We start from the raw sequence: 23,720 nt of genomic DNA on the forward strand, positions 1-23,720 counted from the left end.
TCTATTCTAAGCAAGTAAATAGTTTTTCAAGCACACAGTTTGAAGAAATAGGTCGAAACTACTTTGTGCGCTCGCAGAGATTTTAGTTGGTAGAATTGCAAAGTACATGGATCCCTGATTGCAGTAACTAAAAAATTGAAACCGAACTATTTTATCCAGAAAAAAAAGACTTGATTTTCTATACTTAGGTCGTATATATATGACCGAAAAGCTCCATCAAATTAGAAAGCTTCACAGGAATGAAATATTAAACAAATATTAAATAAATATTAAAAATATTCAAAACTTTTAAAAGTTAATTTTACTTTTTCTCATAAAAACAATAAAACAATAAAAAAAAAACAATAAAACAATAAAAAAAAACAACAAGTTTTTTAAGATTCTTCAATAGTCAGATAACAAAATGTTTAACTATTAAACCGATGTAATAGCCAACATATCTTGGTTATTACACAATAATTGCTTGTGTAACAACCAAGATACGTTGCATCTAAATGATAATTCTTATAATAATCTTGCTTCTTCTAATATTTGAATGTAATAGAAATGAAATTTATAAGAAAGTTGTAGTTTTTAATAATACCTGCAAAATCCAAGTTGTCTTAAAATAAATGCTCACATTTCTATTTTCTGATATCATTACTTAAAATAAATTCTCTGGTGCACATTCTAGAACAAGTCATCTCAAAAGTGTTTACTGTTGTAGTCAATATGACACGTTTCCAACTGCCTTCCGTATTCTGGAACTGTTCTAAACCTCTTGAATCTTTTTCAGGGATTGCTAAAACTGTGATGAAGTGATTCTTTTGACTGTTGGTAAAAAACAGCATGAGCCTTTGGTGTGATATTTACTTTTGTCAGTAAAGATATGAGTTCTTAAACAACTTTTACATCATATGTAGGATCCATATATTTGGTTTCTTCAGTGCTTTGTAGAGATGGTTTATAACCCTAAGAAGTTGTCGCTCCATTGGAGAAATTAATTCCAAAAAAAATTTGGGGTCTTTGATTGGGAATAGGGGCTCATGAATGACATCCGTGAAGGCTTTTGCCTGTTTGAGGTTACCACCTGCCGCCTTGAACTTTTCAATTTTAAAAAAAAAGACGCCACTTGTAAACGGGACGAGGCAACCACCATTTGCTTTTGAGACTCTAATTATACTATAAGGAGATGCTTCTTTAGTAGAAAAAAGAAAATATGCATTTTGTTCAAACTTGTGGGTTTTCTAAAGAAAATTGTCATGGGAGAATTATTTGTGTTGCAAGCTGTGGAGTGTCCAATTGTTATCTTTCATTTAGTTTCAGCATTCTAATCTAGCAGATGAGGCAGTTGCAAGATTGGCTTCTACTGAAAGGTCGAAATTGTTTCGAGCTTGTAGAAGGTAGGTTTGACAGTTTCACCATTGTCTTTTTTTCAAAGTAAAAACTGCAAGTTTCAAAAATTCCTTGAGGAACTCTAGGGTTTAAAAAGTCAAGTACGTTGCAATTTTGTGATAAATTCTTCAATAAAAAAAAACTAATAAGTTCACAAAAATACTTTTTCATGCAGAGAGAGAGAGATCTGTTTTTCTTCAGTCATCATGAATTTTTGATGATTAGGCATTTCAATTTTTGTCTTTGTGATGCTGTTTGTTTTTGAACCAATAACGGAATTTCAACTGAGTTCACATGTAATGCAACAGTTAACAGTTGAAAATTATCAGTTTTTTTATTTAAAATGTTTTGTTTATAGAAATTTAAATGTTTTTTAAACACTTTTGATCAGTTTTATTTTCAAATTTGAGGATGTGGTTAAAAACTATAGCAATTAAAAATAAAAAATTGCAATTAGTCTGTTAAATGCCATTTCTTCCTTTTACTGCAAAAATAAAATGAAAATGAAAATGCTTTTTTTTTTCTCGGACAAAAAGTTGGGTTTCATTTTTTTAATTTTCGTAATCAGTGATCCATATACTTTCAATTCCACTAACTAAAATCTTTTGGAAAGCTCAAAGTATACTTTGAGTTTTAATACTATAGTATTGAACCTAAAAGTTCAATACTTATCAATCTGATCTCAGCTGTGAGCAACATTAAAAAAAAAAAAAAAACTATAAAAAAAACATTGAAACATAAATAAAAGAAACTTTAGAAAGAAAAAACAAATTGAAGACTCCACGGGAAGAAACGGCAGGGTCACATTTTGAAAGTTTTGACTTTTTACACTTTCTAGCTTTACTAACCATAATAGCATATTTTGTATTTGAATTCAAATCAAATAAACGATTTGATGCATATTTAAAGTTTTTCTAAATTTTCCTAAAACTTCGAAACTTATAAAGGTTTAAAAGTTTAATAATGATTTATCTCAAAATGAAAAAATGTGACCCTGCCGTTTCTTCCCGTGGAGTCTTCAATTATTATTTTCAACTCCAAAACTAAATTAACTTTTACATGTGTATCATCAAAAGCATATCAGATCAATAATTGATTGCATATCCAATGCGCTTAATAACTTTAGTACATCTATGAGGCATGGACTCGATAAGTTTGTTAATTTGAACTTGCTTTATTTTTGACCAGGGAATTTAAAGTTTCTGATAAAATTCTTTAGCATTTCTCAGTCTATCATGCAAACGTACTTTATCATTAAGTTGTTTTCATATATTTTCAATAGGATTTAGGTCAGTAGGTTGCGCAAGGCAATGCATTAAAATGATTTTTTTGGTATCAAATCTTGACTTAATTTAGTAATAAAGTTTTGATGTGTGTTTGGGATCAAGCCTTCCCAATCCAAAAAATCCTAAACCTTTTATGTTAAACTTCGATTCATCCAGCCGTAATATTCGTCTACAATGTTCTACGGTACAATTTCTGTGAGCCTTTGAGAGCTTCAAATGTGCTTTTTGGTTCTTTGCCGAAACGAATGTTTTTTGTTGCTGCACGACAACTATACAATCCTGCATTATCCAAACGTTGCGGTGCAGTATTTTTTTAAAGTAAAGAGTTTCAATTAGCGAATTGTATCTCTGGAACTAACAAATGGATTCTTTTTCACATAGCTAATAATTTTACTATCAGCATGAGGACTACTTTTCTTCGGTTGTCCACCTAAACACTCAGTTTCAACAGTTCCATTGGTTTTATGTTTATCAACTAATCGACTTATGACCGCGTTTAACATTATATAGTTTTTACTCGATTCACTTGGTGTTGTTCCAGTAGGGGAGACCAGGGCTAGTTGGGTACAGGGGTAAGTTGACACATTGCGTTTAACTTTAGAATTTTCCACCAGAAATTTTCAAAATCCACATGGAGCCTTCTCACTTAACTAATTCATCTTTTAGTGTAGTATCAGGGCTACAAGCGCATGCGCGTAGAAGTTGTAACGATTTTTGTGTTTTTTTACTAATTTTGTAACTTTTGTAGCTATATTACTTTTTCAATTTTAAAAAGCAATAGCATTAGTTGCAAGTAAACTCGAATAGATTTAGGTGTTGTATGGTTCACTCTAACCAGTCACATTTTGTGTTTCTCAATATTTTGGGTTTTTGGGGATTTATAAGCCATTTTGTAAGCAAAAAGCTTTTGGGGTTAGTTGGCACAATGATCGCGGGGCTAGTTAGCAACATGTGCCAACTTACAACTTTTCGCATTAGCCGTAAATTCACTTAAGTTGTATAACACAGACATGAGAAGTTACAAAACAAAAGTAGACCGGCCTTTAAATTCTAAAAATGTTACAAAAAACGCTGTTGATGCTATTTTTATAGAGGAAAAGTCTGTTCGATCGACTCAAGGGCAATAAAAGTTAATGTCAAAAAATATTGTTGGATAAAAATTATCAAGAGTTTTAATAAAAAAGATGCGCTTGAAATAGATGCTTAATGTTGCTAAACTTATCTCTTTTTATATGGTGTACTAACTTACCCTGAGAGTATAGGCAACTTACCCCAGGCCGGGGTAAGTTGGCACATATTTTTTTCTTTTTCGGAGGCCCTTTTTGGGCCACCAAATATTTTTTTTTTGATGTTTAACACTTGAACATGCTTGCCAAATTCATATTCTTTTGAAATGCAATTTGATATCCTCAAAAAGGTTCACCCAGAAATGTACAGAGCTCAAAAACTAAAACTGTAGCCAACTAGCTCCGGTCTCCCCTATTGTAATCATTAGTGGTTTTATGTTTGAAAGCACTTTTATATATATTACGTGTCTATTTACATTCTATTTATTACGTATTTTTTAGTTATAGTTTGACTGTGAGTTTCTACTGAACAACGTTTGTAGTGTTTTATGTAACTATTACATTTTCCCTACAAAACAATGATTCGAAATGAACAATTTATGATAAATTTATTGTGACGCTCTACAATTTAACGATATTAAGATTAAAGTTTCTTTTGCTTTAAAATGTTACTATTTTAATATTGTTTTCTAATCATACAATAGTTAAAAGAGAGTCATCAGTTCTGACGGAAAGGTTAAGGACGATCATTTATATCTTTATTTTTCCCCCCATAACTTATTAATAAAACATCCGACAATCATCAAACTTTCAGGAATTATAGCTTCATATGTGACATATTTAAAGATAAAAATAAATTATTATTTTTTTGAAAATCAGTGTGGCGGAAAGGTTAAGGACAGTAGTCCTGACCTTTGTAATGATCGTTTTTTTTTTTAACAATCAAATTCGTGAATATTATTTGAAGACTCCACGGGAAGAAACGGCAGGGTCACATTTTGAAAGTTTTGACTTTTTACACTTTCTAGCTTTACTAACCATAATAGCATATTTTGTATTTGAATTCAAATCAAATAAACGATTTGATGCATATTTAAAGTTTTTCTAAATTTTCCTAAAACTTCGAAACTTATAAAGGTTTAAAAGTTTAATAATGATTTATCTCAAAATGAAAAAATGTGACCCTGCCGTTTCTTCCCGTGGAGTCTTCATTTCTTTTGTCGTTTACACTGAAGTTTGAGGCTTTTACTGCTTAAATACAAATTGGAAAAGCCGATGTTTCTTTTGTGAAAAAAAATTGATCATATGTGTTGCAGAGCGTCGTTATTCACTCTTCAAACTTCGAATGAATTAAACTTCTCCAAAAGGGCTGTTTGAGCCATTTTTAAGAAATGTCCTGAAACAGGGGGCATTAAAAACAAACCACGATCAGGTGATGAATTATAATGTGAAGCGTTCTGTTACAATAACGAATCAACGACTTCGACCTGCAAAATTGTTACACAGACGACCAGCAAAGAAACTATTGACTTCGGTCAAGAACCGTAAACCTAAATGCGTAGTTTCCTTGCAATCGGAAAGTATTATTTTTATTATTGTTATTATTGTTAAAAATATTGTAAACATTTTTATTATTCTTTTTATTTCTCTTATTTTTGATTTTGTTGTTGATGTTGTTTTATGAAATTTTTCTAAAAATTTTTAAAAATGAAGCCAGAGTTCTTAGCCTTAGATTTCTTAAACTACTCCACTCCTCCTTCTCCTCCTCTTTCTTAAATATTTTTAAGGTACACATACTTATGTTTGAGTATGATTGAGTTTTTGGATTGCACAAGTTTTTAATAAGAACTTTTTCAGGTTTATATATATATATATATATATATATATATATATATATATATATATATATATATATATATATATATATATATATTTTAATATTTAACCTTTCAGATGACAAGAATGTTCTTTATTTCTTGCAAACATTTTTTCTCCTATGAAGCGAAAACGTCTTTATATATTTTTACAACAATAAGCCTATTTAGTATTTTGCGGTATAGCACGTAGATACAAGAGGTTCCTACTAATGTAAGTATCACTTCTAAACTAAAACTCTTTCTCTGATAATTAATAAACATGCGTCAATAAGTTGTCTATCTCTCTCCTTGAGGAGTGTACAGAAGCAAAAGTGTTACGTCATCAGATACGTAGAAAACAAAGCTGGTTTCTTTAGGTTGAAACCAAAACCTGTAATATAAAATCTAAAGTTTGTTAAGTGCTCTGTATATGTTAAAAGTCTTGTATTTTTCTTGGAATAAAGCTGAATGAGCGCATGTATAGTTTTCAGCGCTACTGCACTTTCGCACCCACCCCCCACCCCCTTCTTTTTATGATTATGATAGAGAATCTTATGCTGATTCAGAAAATTATAAAAACATGAAATTGAAAATCAACGGAAAGTGCTCTAATTCAAAGTCAAAGTCTTAAAAAAATCCTATTAAAAATCTTAATATTCGCCATTTTTTTAATAAAAAGGTTTTTTAAACTTTAAGCAGTACTCTACACAAAACTGACATGGTTTACACATACAAAAAAAAAAGAAGAAAACCGCAACTAACTTTCAAAACGCGTGGAAAAAAAAAGAAAAACGCACTTATCCCAATAAATAAATATCTTAAGTAAATTTAGCAAGTAAAGAAGCTGGGAACTATTAAATATATATATCTTTAGATATGTTTTATCAAACAATTAACTTAATTTAGCTTAATGAGTTTAAATTATTTATTGATTCGTACAGATAAAAGACAAAATTTGTGTTCCAAATAACTTACCAGTAAATCCCGTTATAAAAGCATGCAGCAATGCAGCAAGTTTCTTTTGTTGTTGTTCTTTCTTTCTTTATAATTCCCACGCCGAAAGAACGTTTGCCGACATTTCATGTAATTTTTTTCCTTTACAATAGCAAATAGAAGTGGCAGGTTATGAAGAAATGGCTTAAACCGAGGCGTATCTATAGAAGATGTCAAACACGAACTGAGAATAGGCAGCGATCATTCGGTTGTTGACTGAAATCAGTTTTGTCGAGACATTTGTGTTTCATATTTTATAAATAATCCACAACAAATTTGTGGACCAGGATGTTTTGTGGAAATTGACGAATCTTTATTTTCTAGGAGGAAATACGAAGTTGGTCGATTAGTTTCACAACAAGGGATATTTGGAGGGTATGAGCCAGAAATAAAGAAAGGATTTTTAGTTCCTATTGCGAATCGTGATGCCGCTACATCGCTTCCTATAATACAACAATGGATTCGTCCTGGTACAATTGTGTGGAGTGGCATGTGGACTGCTTACAACAACTTACCAGCCTTAGCATATCAACATGACACCGTAAACCAAAGACTTCATTTTGTTGATCCATACACAGGAGAAGCAATGTGGTGTCAAGCAAAATCAAAATTAAAAACAATGATGGGGCCTACTAATCGTGAAATCATTCCGTATTTCTTATCAGAGTTTATGTGGGTACAACGGTTTAATGAACATCGCTTCTTTCACTTTTGGACCCAAATTGTAGCAAGTTATCTTGAGTGAATTCGAACGCAAAAATGCAAAGTGAATTTATACTAAAAATGTTTAATTTATATACATGTAAAAAAATAAAAAAAGTTTCGTTATGTTTTTGTACCTAAGGTTTTTTTTTGGTCATTAGCTACGCCTGAGCAAGCTCGAGAGAAATTAAAGAAAATTACGCAATATTTTAAAATAAGTACTTATACGATGAAAACCATCCATCACTTTTGTTACCGTGTTTTTAAAATGGCAAATATTAGGACTCTTAGTGGGATTTTTTAAAACTTTGATTTCGAATTAGAGCACTTTCTGTTGATTTTCAAGTCTATGTTTTTATACTTTTTTGAATCAGCATAAAATTCTCTATCATAATCAATCATAAAAATATGGGTTTGCGAAAGTGCGGTAGCACCTAGTTTTCAAATGTTTTTAGCTACAATACAACTGAGTTTTTTTCACCAGTATTTTAATGTTAACAAATATGTTTTTAATTTACTTGGGAAATACGCAATAAAAATTACTTTATAAGATGGATAGTTATTTGTATTCTTTATATAAGCTATCTAGATATCATGTACCTTTTGAAGTAACTTTTCTTTTGTCCTATCTTTTTATCTAATCAGTATATACATTAGACATATATATATATATATATATATATATTTATATATATATATATATATATATATATATATATATATATATATATATATGTATATATATATATATATATATATATATGTATATATATATATGTATGTATGTATGTATGTATGTATGTATGTATGCTATTTCATATATTATATATATGTGCTTTTTTTTCATATGAATTGAATACCTTCAAATAATTGTAACAACACTATTTACATTTAAAGTTTAGTTGTTCTACAAGTTATCACACAATTAAACTATGAAAATTTGTTTCTATGTTTGCTTGTGTTTTTAGACTGCTTCCTTGTTGTTCTATTTGTTATATTAATACAGGAAACACTTTTTTTTAAGCTTTTCTTAAAAAAAATATTATACGTGCATGATTTCTAAAATCATGTAGATGGCAGCTCTTCATGGTGAGAAAACAACATTAGTATGGAAAGATAAGTTAAGAAATTATAATAATACAGACATATTTCAAGATGAAAAAAAAGTTGCAACCTTATGCGATGAGGATACACTTTTACTTTGGAAAGATAGAGAAAAAAAGGAGAATACTAGCAATCATTTGTTAGATAATAAAAATATAATACTACTTGAAGAACTTATTGCAATGCAGAATTCAGATAACTTGAAATGCAAAATCAAACAAAATAGATTTTTTTTTACTTTAAAAAATGATGCATTGGTATCAAGAGTTTGTAAAAGCTGCCAGGACATTTCTATTGAAAAAGATAGATTAGACATTGTTAGAGGACACAGTGAATGTAATGTGATGAAATCCAGGTAATCCTGAATCATAATTTTATATATTATGTTGTTTTATTAGTATCTTTTTATATTAACTAATACTATTACTATTTTTATTATTATGATATTGATGATGATTGATGATGGTTAAACTTTAATTAGCTGAAGTTTGTGTATTTTTGGTTTTCAAATCATTTTTGTCATCAAATACAGTTTAAGGAAACAGTTCTCTCACAATATGACCTTAATTTTATTTTAAAATGGTGCAAATGTACTATATAAGAAATTAAACAAAATTAAGCTGATACTGTACTTTTGTTTAATTATATTTTTTATCTAAGTTAGCACACTGTATACTGCTTTAATACATATATTTTGAGTGTTTATTTTTTCGTACTTTATTTTTTCTTCTTTTCTGAGCTTCATATGTCCCTTTTTTCTGATGTGAAGCATTTTTGTTTTTATCAGTGAAGTGACTACTTTCAGATTCTGTTTCACTGGACTGATCAAATAAAATGTCATCAATAGCCTGTGGTAGTTTAGGGATAAGAAGTCTGAACCATGGATAACTTGCTGGATAACTTAAGGAAAATTCAGATAAACAATTACTCTTTACTTTTTGGAGTTATATCCAGTCCATCAAGGCTGCAAAAATCACAATTTTTGAGTGATTCTATGGTTCTCTCCATATCATGTGTACTGAAAATCTAAAAACTGCCTCATGATTTTTGACTCTTTTTCAACACAAGCATAGCATACATGTGGAACCCAAGGGTTTTCTTGATCACCAAGTTTTATTAATGTTCAAAATATGCCAAGTACACTTTTTTTAATGAAACTATGCCAAGGTTACTTTTCTTACAAGCTCAAGTTTTTGGTTTTTTTTTTTTGCTACCGCTATCAAAAACTGTTAGGACAGTTTTTACAAAAGCAGTTAGCCATACTTAACACATGGGCACATGGTCAAAAAACTGAAAAGTTAGGTTATGCTATAAAAAAGAAAACAAGTCATTTAAAAACAAGCCAATTAACAACACCACCTACCTAATTTCATTCAGATTTACAGTACGCCTTAGTATATAATAAAATGCATAAATATTGGATTAAAAAATGAATTTCTTACATTCTGTATATTCCAATGTGTATAATTTCTGTATATAATCACATGGCACAGCCAAAAAACATTAGACTTAGATAAAAATTTTATCACTGTCCTGTGTATTTTTTTCCATAAAATTGTAGTATTATTTCTCACATTATATGTTTACAAAAAAATGTTATGACAATTTATTTAGTTCTGAGGATGTTGATGAAAGTAAATCCAGTCATTTAAACAATGCTGATGTTGGCTTCAAAAAAGGTAGCATAAGTGAAGTCAAAAAGCTGCAGAATGAATTTGAGAGCTTACAAAAGAATCACTTCTCCAAAGTTAGTTGTGTTTTAATATTATATAGTTATGTATTTTGCTATTATCTTTAAGTATATTATTGTGCATAAATCTTTTAAAAATGTATGTTTACAAGAATGGATTGAGAGGAAATATTAACATATCCAGCTCAAAACTGTGTATCTAAATAGCCAAAACTATAAGCATATATAAACCATACATGTATTTATGTAAATCATATTTATACCAGTCTCTGAGGTAAACTGTGATAAAAAGGTTTTAACTGCTTTTGGGTATAGTTTTAGTTTAAATGGCTTGAAAGTTTTCACCTTTAGGGCATTTACAGTAGAATTTTGATGAACTTTTTTAAACTGATTTTTCTAGATAATTAGGTTAGGAGTTCACAATAAGGTCCTGTTTATCCATGCACATTGATTATTATTTGAGTTGGTTTATCCACAATAATTTTATGTCTACATAACAACTAAGCTTTTGGATTAAAAAAAGAAAAAAAGACAACAAAATGAAACAGATCTGGTAAGATTTGAAATGAGAAATAAAAAAGCCTAATATCAGAATGAAAGGCTTGTTCTACAGCACACAGAAAACTTATAAGGCAGTTGTTGAAGTTTGTTACTCTAGCAACAGATGACCTTTAACTGTAGGATTGTTAATTACAATAGTAATAAAAAAACCTTTGACTGTAGGATTAACTTTTAGAAAGGTCAGTTGATCAATCATGGTTTAGTGAGACATGGAATTCACATAAAATAATCAGTTAAAATTAAAATCTATTTTTTGTTTATTTTAAGCTTGAAAATAACTGCCATGTTTTGTTTCAAAACAACTGCGAAACTTCTCAAAGTTCAGATGTAAATATTTGTCGTATATGTCACAGGTAAATTTGCTTTTTACTAAGCAGCTTTATTAAGCAGTTTTAATATTTGTAATACAAATGTTAAAGATGTAATCTAAAATGTAAAATGTACCTAATTTTTTTTTTTTTTGTAAAAGATTGTTATAAAACTTTTAACTTTTTTTATGTATAATACTTTTAAAAAAAAACATTTTCAAAAAGTTTTTTTTAGGTTTAAATATGTATATATATATATATTTTTAGTGCTGACGATGAGTTAATTGCACCATGTAATTGCTCAGGGTCATCACGGTATGTTCATGCAAAATGTCTAGTCACATGGTTCAAGAAAACTGTTAAGAATCGTTGTGAACTTTGTATGGGTGATGTTAAGATAAGAAAAATCAATCATCGATTAGTTTTGGTCAGTGTTTTTGTGTTGTTAACTTTAAGATAGTTAATAAAGACAGTTTTACAAATGACACATATCTACAATTGATAATATTCATGTTTATGTTTGTTTAGCATTTATAAATATTTTTCCTATGGTATATTTTTAAAATATTACTTCTGTCTTATTGGTTGACATTTTTCGATGTTTTATGGTTGGCTTTTACAATTTCCATTCATTGAATGTAATCTGTCTTCTAATGACACCTTGTTACACTTTAGTTGTATTTTAATCCAAACCTATTAATGCTGTTTGAATTTTTGCTGACTTTTACTGGTTAGAACATTACTGTTAGTAATAATTACATCTAGAAAGAATTAGCTTACAGTCTGCACGAAATGCTTTGCACATGTGTTTTATTTGAATTAAGTTTTAAGTCATGGGATATAAGCTTGGATTAAAGGTGTTTGAGATAAAATGTCTGCCGGCTGAAATTGACCTGTTTCTGACTTAATTTTTTGGCTGCCTGTGCAGACCTTTATGACAATTTTTTAAATCCTACAGACCTCTTGAATAGAAACTTAAACAGCTTTAAATTTTTAGAGCCCCGCGTTTTCTGTATAGTTTTTTAATAATGCAATATTTACTATTGTTTTGATTTTTTTTTATCTACTCTTTCAGTGGAAGAAACCAGAAGATAGACCTGTCCCGTTAATTTGGTTTTCGGTGTTTTTCGTTGGTTTATTCCTCAATGTTCTATCTATTTACGTTAACGCTTCTGAATTTTGCAAATCAACGGCATGTCTGATTTTTTATGTCGTAAATGGATTCGGTATTCTACTTGATGCTGCATTCTTGTGGTTCTGGTTCTTAAAATGCCGTCATTACTGGAAGAAATGGTGTGCCCTGAACCAGGATTGGTATATTGACGACTTAAAAGATGATGATTTGCCTCTCGAGTTTGTCAAAGGCGATCCGGTGTGATATAAAGTTTATTTTAACAATATTTGTTAACTAAAAAAATATTTTATTTAACCTTTCTAGTTTTTATCTTAAAATTAATTCTTAAAAGTTTAAACTATTTTCGATGCTTTGGTTGCGTTTATATTTACATTACATTCGTATATTCGTTGAAAATGAAGTTATGAGTTTTATTCAACTCCCAATTTCCAAGATTTCTTTTTAATTCTGTTAATCTAAGAGAATTTACTTTCAGTTTGCAATCCTCCTGTAAATCAACGTAATCGTTATGCAATCCTTCATGAAATCAACTTAAGCATTGAGTATTATCTAGATAAAATTTTTAAAAACATTTTTTGGAATGTTTTTTCGAAACATTTAAACAAGATTCTTATTCATATTTGCTGGTAAAGCGAAAAATTACGTGTAAATTAAAGAAAATGCGTTAAATATAAACGCAATATTTACGCTGTATTTTGGTCTAAACCCGCGTACCTTTGTCTGAAACAGTTTTTAAGAGTATTTTGAGGGGTGTCAAACTGAAAAAAGGTTTTTCTTCCGATCCGTTTTCGATTCCGTTTACGTTAATTTAGATCATCAATCTTTTGGTATTTCCATCCACAACCAGCTACAACCAGAAACTTACCAAGTTTCACCCAAGAGTTTCAGCCCAATTTTTTTTTTTTTTTATATACCGATGATTCAAACAAAAGCTCTTGAGATGATTTCCGTGTCTTGCTCACATGAGTCTAAATAATTCAGATAAGCCTAGTGTTGTCGTATAGCAATTCAAAAAGTAATTTTTTTATGTTGAACATATCCTAAAAAAAGCTCAGATCTTTTTTTAAAATCAAACTTTACATCTAAAAAATAGAGTTTCGGAATTTAATAAATACACAGAGATGAATTTTTTTTTATTTTAATTTATAATATAATTTTTATGTTTAAAATTTAAAAATTTCTGTTTAAATTCATACGTCCACTGTCATCGCAGATCAAAGGTAATGAAGCTCTTGAGAATGTTTTTAACCCAGTTTAAAACTAAATTTAACGTCGTTTGATGTAATAAAGTTTGTTCTACGGCATGTGGAACAGTTTTTGACGTAAATCAGAGTTGTTTTAATTAATTAATCACGTGATACAGTTTCACAACTGTATCACGTGATTAATGGCAAAATAGTTCTATTTGAACGTTGGTTTTGACACCATTTTAACCCCTTAATGTAACTGCTGATACTGTAATTAGAAAGCTTTCTCACTTAAAGGCTAAATTTACAGTTCGTCAGGTTAGAATTATTTTGTTCTATTTCCAATTCTAAACGTTGGGAGAAAATGAATTGTTGATTTTACTAAGTAATGATTACTTTTAAAATACATTTTATTTTTAAAATTTTTTTTTCTAAATAAGTTCTTTAGATATAAATTATTTGAAGAATTAGCTATTATTTCTTAAAAAAGTAATAGTAAAATTTTAAGTAATTTTTACTTATAGAAAAATTCAAAAACTTTCTTTCAACGTTTAAAATGGGAGATAGAACAAAATAATTCTAACCTGACGACTTGTTGAAAGTTACAGATTTCTCATAAAAAAATTTGTCATTTGTAAAAAAAAGTAATATTTTGTGGGAACTTCTTCACAGAATTTACTTTTTTATGAATGTTAATAAAAAAAAAAAAAAAGACAATTTTAAACATTAAGAGGATATTCTTATCTTTTTTTTCTATTTATCAATCTTACGATAGGAGTAAAGCAATGGTATCGTTCCAAACCTATCTTTATTTTATTACTGTGTATTTTTCACTTTGATTAGTTTTTTTGTAGAAAAGTCTTAGAATCTCGATAAAACCCTTTTTAATTTAATGCTAGATTAAATACTCAAACTTTATAATTAGAATTATAACCACGAGATCTTTATTACTATGTTGCTTTTTTTTTGTTTATTTGGTTATTATATTGTTTAATACGTCATTTAGTGTTGTTTAGCCATTGCTATTCTTAAGTTGTTTATTTGCTAACGTCGTGTATCTCTATTGAAGTTTAATGGTAGAAAATCAGAAAGAAGTTCCTTGTGTTTGAACTTAATTACATAGCAACCGAAGACTTTGTTTTTCTAAATAAAATTTAAAAAATAAATTGTTAAGGTACACGATTGTGCAACTCACCATACATATGGTGGTGAAGTTTTCATGGAGCATTCTCTTCTTACACCCATGGTCGCCGAGAGGGGAGGGTGGGCGGGGAAGATTCCCGGGGCCCCGTGTATCTACAAACAATTTTTTTTAAATCCTTTTTAAAAGATTTAAATAGTTTTGACTTTTAAAAGATTTAATTAACTTTTATTTTTAATTTTCAATCACTTTAATTTTCAATGACTAGAGCACGCTTCTGGGTATATAATTGATCATAATGAGGGCCCCTTAAGTCCCGGGTATATAATTGATCATAATGAGGGCCCCTTAAGAAAACTTCCCCTGGGCCCGAAATTTCTCTCGGTGGCTATGCTTAAAGCCATCTTTTGAATCAACCTCTGGGAGACGCTTTCTGATTGTTACATGCACACCAATGTATTTTCTATTTAAAATGTTTCAAAAGTGTTTGATAGAACTTATTTTTCTATTATTAAAGCTTCTTGTAACTCCAAGGTAGCTTCTCGTTAACAATAACGTAAGACACTTGTGATTGGTCAATTCAACTTTAATTAGTCCAGTTAAACATAAACTAATGACACCCTTAATGTGCAAAACTTCATTGGTCATCAGCTACAAACAGTTGTTGAATCAAAATAAAGTTTCAATTCAGATGCGTTTCTAACAGAATTAGTGGATTTGATAGCACTCTTTAAATGAATCTATTTTAGTTACGGAACCATTTTAAAAAACGTCTACCTGCATTGAAACATTTTTTTAAGTTAAGAAGTAATCTAAATTTCTTTAATCAAGGCAGTCGCATGATATTATTTAGTGGCCATAGCAGGAATCTCAATAGCCAAAATTCGTAAGTTACGGCAAATTGAAATTTTTAGGAATATTGCTTAAACGAAAAAACCCAAAACTAACGTGGCTGCTGTTAAATTTCACCCCTTAGAGGCGCGCCTGTATGTATATATAAATATATATATATATATATATATATAATATATATATATATATATATATATATATATATATATATATATATATATATATATGTATAAATATATATATATATATATATATATATATATATATATATATATATATATATATATATATATATATATAACGAAGAAACAACAACTATGTATGGTACTTAAAGTTTCATGCCTAACGACAATCATCAGCCATGAAATACAAGTCAGAAATATAAAAAGTGTTACAAAATTACAAAATTACTGTCGTGTGCTCGGACGTTATAAAAGAAAGAAAAAAAGAAAGAAAGAAAGAAAGATATCGTAAGGATATTGGTATTCAGTTACCTAACACCAAACATGATATACAGAGAAGATTATCTTTTCGAAAACACAGACGTCAACGACGAAATTTAACCCCAACGTGATAAATACTATCAAATTAAAAAAAAATTAGCATGGAATAGATACAGTACTTAACATCGCTACGACAACATTAATTATACAAAAGAAACCTACAATGCGTGTTACAAAAGGAAAAGAGAAAAATTAAGAAGTGTTGAAAACTGGTATCGTTAAAAAACTTATTCGGGGAGACGGAATAATACGTGGCACGAAACTAAAAACGTGAAAGAATGTAATTTTGAATCAATTAAAATGCTCTATCCGCTTGAATTACGTTCGCCAAGTATCTTACAGTATACAGTTCAATATTTTACTCGAAAGTTCAACAAACTTTAGAATTACATTAGAACTCGAACCAGTTCTAATGTAATTCTAAAAGCAATAAATTTAAAAATACTAATCTTGGAGTAAAAATACCATAAATGTAATAAATTTGTAAACATCATAAATTTAAGAAACTGTAAAACGTAAAATATTCTTAAATGGACCCCTTCTTTCTCGTTTCGGCGACTGTAAGAACGGTTATGTATATATGCCAAATTTACTAATTATAAGAATTTTACCAACGATGCAAAAGATTGAGATATATGTCTATAAATATGATTGAAATATATCTATAAATATGTTCGAAATGTCTGCGTTATTCGCAAAAGAAAGTAAGCTGTTTCATAAGACATGAACTAGCATAAATCGCTTCTTCCAATCAGAGAAAAGGATTTTTTCAAAGCGATAAGTTTGTAAAAACACGCGTCGTTAATTTCAATTATTTGACAAAAAAAGCTTTTGCGTTTAAACAATTAAGTTAATGGTGCGTGTCTTTTACTAAAAATTACTATTAAAAGCAAAAGATCACGCAAAGAAAAGTGAACTGCTATTTACCGATAACAATGTCTTGACATAAAATACTCTAAATAAAAAAGGTTAAAAGTAAATTTATATAAATTACATTTCATTTTAGCTTAGTGACGTATTATTTATATAAATTACATTTCATTTTAGCTTAGTGACGTACTACGGCTAAAATTTCCTCTCGTTAATTTCAATAAGTCAAACTCTTCTTGAATGTAAAAGTTTTTAACTTCTGTTACATTCGAATTTTAGAAAAAAGAGACATTTAAAGTTATTCTTCGAAAGCTAAAAAGTTGTGAATAGCACTTGTTTAAAACATTAAAAATTCCTGACGTTTTAAAAAAGTTAATTAAGTAAGAATTGCAAACGATAGTTTATTTAGGCAAAGGGAGGTGCAAACCAGTTTTCGGAAAGAAAAAAAGATACTAATTGAGCTTAAAAGGTTCAATCTACTTAAAAAAGGCTAATTAACTGGATACGTTTTAATCAGCTGTCTTTTGTCTACTACATGACGGTAAAACTGTTCAAAAATAGGTCTTGCAAAGGCTCATGGTAAGGTCTTACAAAGGCTCACGGTAAAGAAGATGAATTCTAATCATTTTGTTTTATCCATTAAAGCTGTTGCATCATTTCAACTACCTGTTGTATTCAAAGTAAATAATAATATACAAGCTTATAAATCTTTAGAGAATTGATGACGATACTTTCTAAATCAATTTACATTCTATAAGCTTAAAGTAACGTGGAGTGATGAAAGCACAAACAAGCACTTAACAAATGCTGTGGCTCGTTTGTCGACCATCATCAGTTTGGGTTATGCGACCACCATCAATTTGGGCTGTGGTGTTTTATGTGACAAAAGTCTCCAACTCGTCTTTTTTCTCATTTTTTTGAAGCAGATTAAAATTAAATTTTTTATTCTAAAACATGACTCCCTGCAAAACAGTTTGATATTTGTTTTTTGGTTGTTTTTTTTGTAAAATACAATTTTCTTTTATTTTTTTTCCCCAATAAAAAACTAATGGGTTGATTGAAGTTTCTACCATTAAAAAATTTTTCACGAAGTCACTACTTGCAGCCGATTTTTATCGTTTACTCCCCTACTCCTCGCCTACTTCTCGCCTACTTCTCGCCTACTTCTCGCCTACTTCTCGTCTACTTCTTGTCTACTTCTCGCCTACTTTTCGCCTACTTTTCGCCTACTTCTCGCCTACTTCTCGCCTACTTCTCGCCTACTTCTCGCCTACTTCTCGCCTACTTCTCGCCTACTTCTCACCTACTTTTCACCTACTTCTTTTCTACTCCTTGTATTGTTAACTATTTTTTTAAAATAAAAATCCTCATTGCAATGCTCAACGAATTATAAAGTTCGTGGTAACATACTTACCTTAAACAAATAGATATTTCAAAGTGTAATATATGGCAATAGTTTAAAGCTTGGCAACATATTCTTGTGATCTCCTGGCGAAAAAATATGTTAAACAACTTTTATTTTGAAATTATCGAGCCCAAAATTGTGCTACACTTAAACAGAATCTCATCTTTTATAAATTACGAACTTCCCAATCTAAAAGGTACGCCGTGTATTCTAAGGCGCCTAAAATGAGTTCTTCGCTTTACAAGCACTCGGTCATGCCGAAGGGCAACAGGTGAACACGATACAGCGACGTGTGCACGGAAGCTTGAAATATTGAAAATCAAAATTAAGAGTTGGTCGATTTTACCTTTTTATTACGTCATATGGGTTGCAATTAAAGCGGCTTAAATAATGGAGTGATGTTATAATTTCAGACGCTCCGAAGATGTTTTGAGCATATGGTAAAACTTTAAGTCGTTTTTATAAACTTTACATCTAGAATATTTAGAAAAATCATACCACCAAAATAGTTTATATTTGGTAGTATGATGACAAATATTAGAATGATAAAATAAGTTATAAATCCCAATATAATCTTTTCCTAGTTGATTTTAATGTTTAAACTAAATATCAAAAACTATTTAGTTAATTATAAAGCAATTATTTTTAAAATGTAGAACTTTTCCAGAAATTTTCTTTTTCTTTTCTCTTGAAAATAAATTCTAAGTTGTTTCTTTAGAAAACAATGTTGAGAAAAACTCTTATTACCAAATTAACATTTATTTTAATTTTAATTAAATGCTTTACAAAAGTATTAATTCAAAGAAGTGGGTAATGTTGTTCATTTTTATTTCTATGATTTTAGAGTTGTATCTATTTCCTTATGTTTTGTTTTAGTTCTTTAACACCATTAAATATTTGACATATTTTTCCAAAATATAAATAAAGTAATAGATAAATATAAATAAAGTATAAATAAAGAATATAAGGAGCTAAATTCACCTCAGTTTAAAAAAAACCTCGGGTCCATTTCATAAAAAACGATTGGCCAAATATTTATCGGTGAAAATTTTGTTTCGCAAAAATCGGTTTTTAAGAAATGAATTTTGTATCTCTGATAAAAATCAGCGAATCAGTGTAATAATTTTGTAAATTAAGAATATTATGAAAATGATTTAGTATTTTAGGAAAATTGAAACTAGGAATCGTTAATAACTAGCGAAATTAATAACTATGAGACTGAAAGCATATATGAAACGCCCCCTTGATCCGGTATGTCGAGGTTGTTTTTTTTAAATTAGCATATTGATTGCCATTGACATAACTACTATAACGAGAGACAAAGAATACTGGAGATGGAGTGTTTAATATAAACACTCAATTGCATTTTTTTACACTGATGTTTGATCCTATCTGGCAATGCCACTTTTCATTAAACTGATGTACTAAGCCATAGAAAACCTTTCATTTTAAAAAGTTCTCTCTAAGTAACAACAATAATAATAATAATAATAATAATAATAATAATAATAATAATAATAATAATAATAATAATAATAATAATAATAATAATAATAATAATAATAATAATAATAATAATAATAATAATAATAATAATAATAATAATAATAATAATAATAATAATAATAATAATAATAATAATAATAATAATAATAATAATAATAATAATAATAATAATAATAAAAATAATAATAATAATAATAATAATAATAAAAATAATAATAATAATAATAATAATAATAATAATAAAAATGAAAATAAAAAGAAAGATAACGACCGGTGTTTCGTAAATAATATTATTTTGTTAGACAGTAGTTATGATTTTTTAAAGATAGTTTGTTAAAATCATTTGTTATTGTTTTTACGCGAAACTAAAGTTTATCATTTTTGTCAGTACAATGACGATTGTTGTTTCTATATTTAAATATATTTGTTGTAAGTAAACGTAAATTAAATATAAACTTATAAAGTTAAAAAAAAAATAAATAAATAAATCTTGTTACTGAAATATAAATTTAATTTTGTAGATAATTTCTGATTTTTCCACGAGCATGTTAAAAACTTATTTCCTCAATTTAATGATAATAACCCTTTGCGAAAAAATCAAAGAAATTTTTTTCGCATATACTCAGTATGCGCTGCTTAATTGTTTCAATAAGAGTCCGTTTATCAAAATATTTTAACAGCTGTTAACATGTTACAATTTTTACGCTCAAACTTTCCTTAAAGTAAAAAATTTCAGTGGTTTTTTAAAGAAAGCATTTTATGAATTTATGTTTTATATTATCTAGGAAACATATTTAGAAGTAATTGAAATGTGATAATGCCGAGTTTGGGAACGTTAGCAAATGCTTGGTTTGGGTTGGTGTTTCGAAGGAAAAAAATAAACCCAAAATCAACATTTCAACAAGGTCTTTCAAAATGCCTTACTACTTGGCAACTAATACACCTTGGTGTGGGAGCAACTCTTGGAGCTGGCACTTATGTCGTTACCGGACAAGTTGCTGCTAAAATGGCTGGTCCTGCCGTCGTCATTTCTTTCGCGATTGCTGCTATAACGTCCCTTTTATCTGGTCTTTGTTATGCAGAGTTCGGCTCACGTGTACCACAAACAACAGGCAGTGCTTATACATATAGCTATGTTACCATTGGAGAAATCTGGGCGTTCTTTATTGGCTGGAACTTAGTGCTGGAGTATATGATTGGAACAGCAGCGGATGCCGCTGCTCTTTCCGGTTCCTTTGACTACGCCATTGGTTATCGCGTTCGTGAATGGACGCAAGCAAATATTGGGAGTTTCAATACTGAGTATTTAGGAGATTTTCCAGACATATTGTCGTTTGTTTTTACAATTATTGTCACAATCGTTCTGGCTTTTGGAGTTCGCGAATCAGCATTATTCACTGTGACCTTTAACTTTTTTAACATTAGTGTAGTTGCATTTATAATAATTACTGGACTTTTCTACATTGACTTGGACAACTGGACCAAAGGGGACGGATTTTTCCCCTACGGCGCATCTGGGGTGTTGTCTGGAGCAGCAACTTGTTTTTATGCTTTTGTTGGCTTTGATATTATTGCAACAACAGGGGAGGAGGCTAAAAACCCAGCGAAATCTATTCCTATAGCTATTGTTGCCTCCCTTGCCATCATCTTTCTTTGCTACTTCGGTGTTTCTTCAGTAATTACTTTAATTGTACCTTACAGTAAGTTAGATAAACACTCCCCTATACCTGCTGCTTTTTCTCAAAGAGGTCTTGGTTGGGCTAACTACATAATATCTGTTGGAGCAATATGCGGATTAAGTTCTAGTTTGCTGGGAAATCTCTTTCCATTACCACGCATTATTTACGCAATGGCAAAAGATGGATTATTGTTCAAAATGTTTACCAAAGTCAGCAAAAAAACTGAAGTACCTGTGAATGCCACCATTTATCCGGGCATTCTTACTGCTTTGTTTGCTTTTTTCTTTGATTTAGAAGAATTAGTTGAAATGATGTCAATTGGTACATTGCTTGCTTATACACTAGTTTCTCTTTGTGTTCTTATACTTCGTTATCAACCAGACAGCTATTACGGCAGTGAATCACAACCTTTTATAGGTAACCCAAGTGATAGTGAAGCTGAAGACGATGACGAGCGGCTTGAAAATACTTCAAGTACAGTTTTCATGAACGATCTTTCTGCAGTTAAGGCATTGAATAATATACCAGGGGAGCCAGACAATTCATCGAAAGATGCTTCTGAAAAAAATAAAAAAGAGTCGAAAGAAGGTTTAATACCTAACGAACAAGAACAATCTCCTTCTGATAGAAAAACTAACTTAATAAAAGAACCTGACCAGCCAACTGAGTTCTCGGGGAGAGTAGTTTCATGCATGTGTTTGTGCTTGTTTGTTTGGTTTTTTGCATTCAACAGTACCTTGCTGTTTGCATTTGACCAAATTTACAATAGGCAAGCGTGGGCAATATTCCTGTTAGCTTTTTTCGGCATCCTTATTTTGATTTCAGTAGGTCTTATTTATTCCATGCCGCAATCAAAAACTAAATACTCGTTTATGTGCCCGTGCGTACCAGCTTTACCAATATTAGCGATATATGCAAACACATTTTTAATGCTAAAACTTTCAAAAATTACTTGGATTAGATTTACTGTTTGGATGATTATCGGAGTATTTATCTATTTACTATACGGAACCAAACATAGTAAAGTTGATGTCACCGATCAAAGACCTGATGTCTCTACGTGATAAAAATTGTATAGTTAGAAGAAAAATATATATGAATAATATAAAATGAGTCTTTATTTATTTAAACATATTTGACAAAGATTTTTTTTTTTTTTAATTATTTTGAAATTGTTTTTTTTTGAATTTGTTTTTTTTTTAAAAATAAACACTTAAAAACCGTCTCACGATTTCTTTAAAAAAATATCTTCACAGCTCTTCATAGCATCAGAGAAATCACATTTTGTATAGCAGCTTTTATGAAGATACACTGACAAAAGTCATGATAATGATTGAGAGAAAAGCATTTCAAATAAATGTGTGTGTGCTGATTTTAGAATTGCTCGAAGTACTTTCTACAATAAACTAAAGGGTAAACATACCTAGGCTTTTAAACACCTGATAACGACATCTAATAGGGGGTTTCCACTCGATGTATCTTACATTCTAGAAGTAGTCAAGGCTTACCTTGACAAACAAGGGCGGTCAGTTACTGTTTTTAAAACAGGCAGGCTATGAAGATCGGAGACATTTCTCTATAGAGAAATGTCCGTTTTTATTATCGAGAAATGTTTCGTATTTTCTTTTGAGGCGATATATCGCCTTAAAAAGAAAATACGAAAGCGATTGTGTCAAAACATTTCCAAAAAGAGAGTTTATATTTCTCGGCGAGTCACCAATGAATATTTTACGAATTTAGCTGAGACACTTCAAGATATCCCACCTGAAAACGAAGTGGGCAAATACTACTCCCTTTTGTTACACACAAGGCATTGAGGCCATGGGACATATGAACCGAGAATGATTCATAGGAGACTCGCTACAACTGCTCACGCTCTGAATGGTTTGACAATAAATGCTTTAAAAACTGGTTTTAGAAAGTAACTCTGCCATTCTACCAAAAAAGAATGAGTCGAAAAACCCAATTAGCACCGTTGTTACTGCACCGATGGTAAAACGAAATGAGTTATAATGCGTTATACGCATTTTTACTTTTACGCAAATTTACGCAGAGCTGTAGTAAAGAATATTTATTTTACGCATTCTTAAGCATTTTTCCCGCACTGCGGTAACGCCTGCACTTGGAGATCTAAGCTCCCATTTTTCTGTTGAGATAAGTCAGATGTGCTTGGAAAAAATACATTGCATTTGTAGCCTGCCTCTTAATTTTACACATCTTTGTCAGCGAACTGATATTACTTTTTTTAGGCCGTTTAAAATTCAAAATCACCAGAGATAAAAAAGCTTAAAGAATTCAGGTTAAAAAGAAAACAACTTCTATTTCTAATAAATGAAAACGCAGCAGACAACCTCAAAGCTGGGTTTAGAAAAATAGGAATTTATCCTTTAAACCCTGAATCCATGTTGAACCCTCTAACTGTACCAGCGGTCAAGGATGATAACATTTATTATGGAAATGTTTTTACATCTGCAATATTTGAGATATGGGAAAAAATTGAA

General features: G+C 29.8%; 2 protein-coding genes and 1 long non-coding RNA gene across 3 annotated transcripts; 2 read left to right on the forward strand and 1 right to left on the reverse strand.

Moving 5' to 3' along the window:
• The first annotated feature begins 8,260 nt into the window (after positions 1-8,260).
• Positions 8,261-12,472, forward strand: LOC145185824 (uncharacterized). Its single transcript, XM_090098831.1, has 5 exons — positions 8,261-8,737; positions 9,997-10,129; positions 10,901-10,986; positions 11,209-11,368; positions 12,017-12,472. The coding sequence occupies exons 1-5, from the start codon at positions 8,352-8,354 to the stop codon at positions 12,317-12,319; spliced, it is 1,068 nt and encodes a 355-aa protein (XP_089954957.1). The 5' UTR covers positions 8,261-8,351; the 3' UTR covers positions 12,320-12,472.
• Positions 12,473-16,664: 4,192 nt separating this feature from the next.
• On the reverse strand, positions 16,665-18,310 carry LOC149883591 (uncharacterized). Its single transcript, XR_016455735.1, has 2 exons — positions 17,933-18,310; positions 16,665-17,899 (listed from the first exon to the last, which is right to left on the reverse strand). It is a non-coding gene; the product is annotated as an uncharacterized LOC149883591 (long non-coding RNA).
• LOC145185315 (high affinity cationic amino acid transporter 1-like) lies at positions 18,309-22,329 on the forward strand. The gene is made up of 2 exons (XM_090098124.1): positions 18,309-18,474; positions 20,326-22,329. The coding sequence occupies exon 2, from the start codon at positions 20,358-20,360 to the stop codon at positions 22,281-22,283; it is 1,926 nt and encodes a 641-aa protein (XP_089954250.1). The 5' UTR covers positions 18,309-18,474; positions 20,326-20,357; the 3' UTR covers positions 22,284-22,329.
• The last annotated feature ends 1,391 nt before the right edge of the window (positions 22,330-23,720 follow it).

This window comes from Hydra viridissima, unplaced genomic scaffold, assembly GCF_058129835.1.
Source record: "Hydra viridissima isolate aposymbiotic clone 2 unplaced genomic scaffold, HvirCarnegie_v1 scaffold_9, whole genome shotgun sequence".
Lineage (NCBI taxonomy): Eukaryota > Metazoa > Cnidaria > Hydrozoa > Anthoathecata > Hydridae > Hydra > Hydra viridissima.

Coding starts and splice junctions, on each gene's coding strand:
- LOC145185824 (XM_090098831.1), top strand. CDS start 8,352: ATGGCAGCTCTTCATGGTGAGAAAACAACATTAGTATGGAAAGATAAG. Junction 10,987..11,208: donor ATTTGTCGTATATGTCACAG/GTAAATTTGCTT, acceptor ATATATTTTTAG/TGCTGACGATGAGTTAATTG. Junction 11,369..12,016: donor TCAATCATCGATTAGTTTTG/GTCAGTGTTTTT, acceptor CTACTCTTTCAG/TGGAAGAAACCAGAAGATAG.
- LOC145185315 (XM_090098124.1), top strand. CDS start 20,358: ATGCCGAGTTTGGGAACGTTAGCAAATGCTTGGTTTGGGTTGGTGTTT.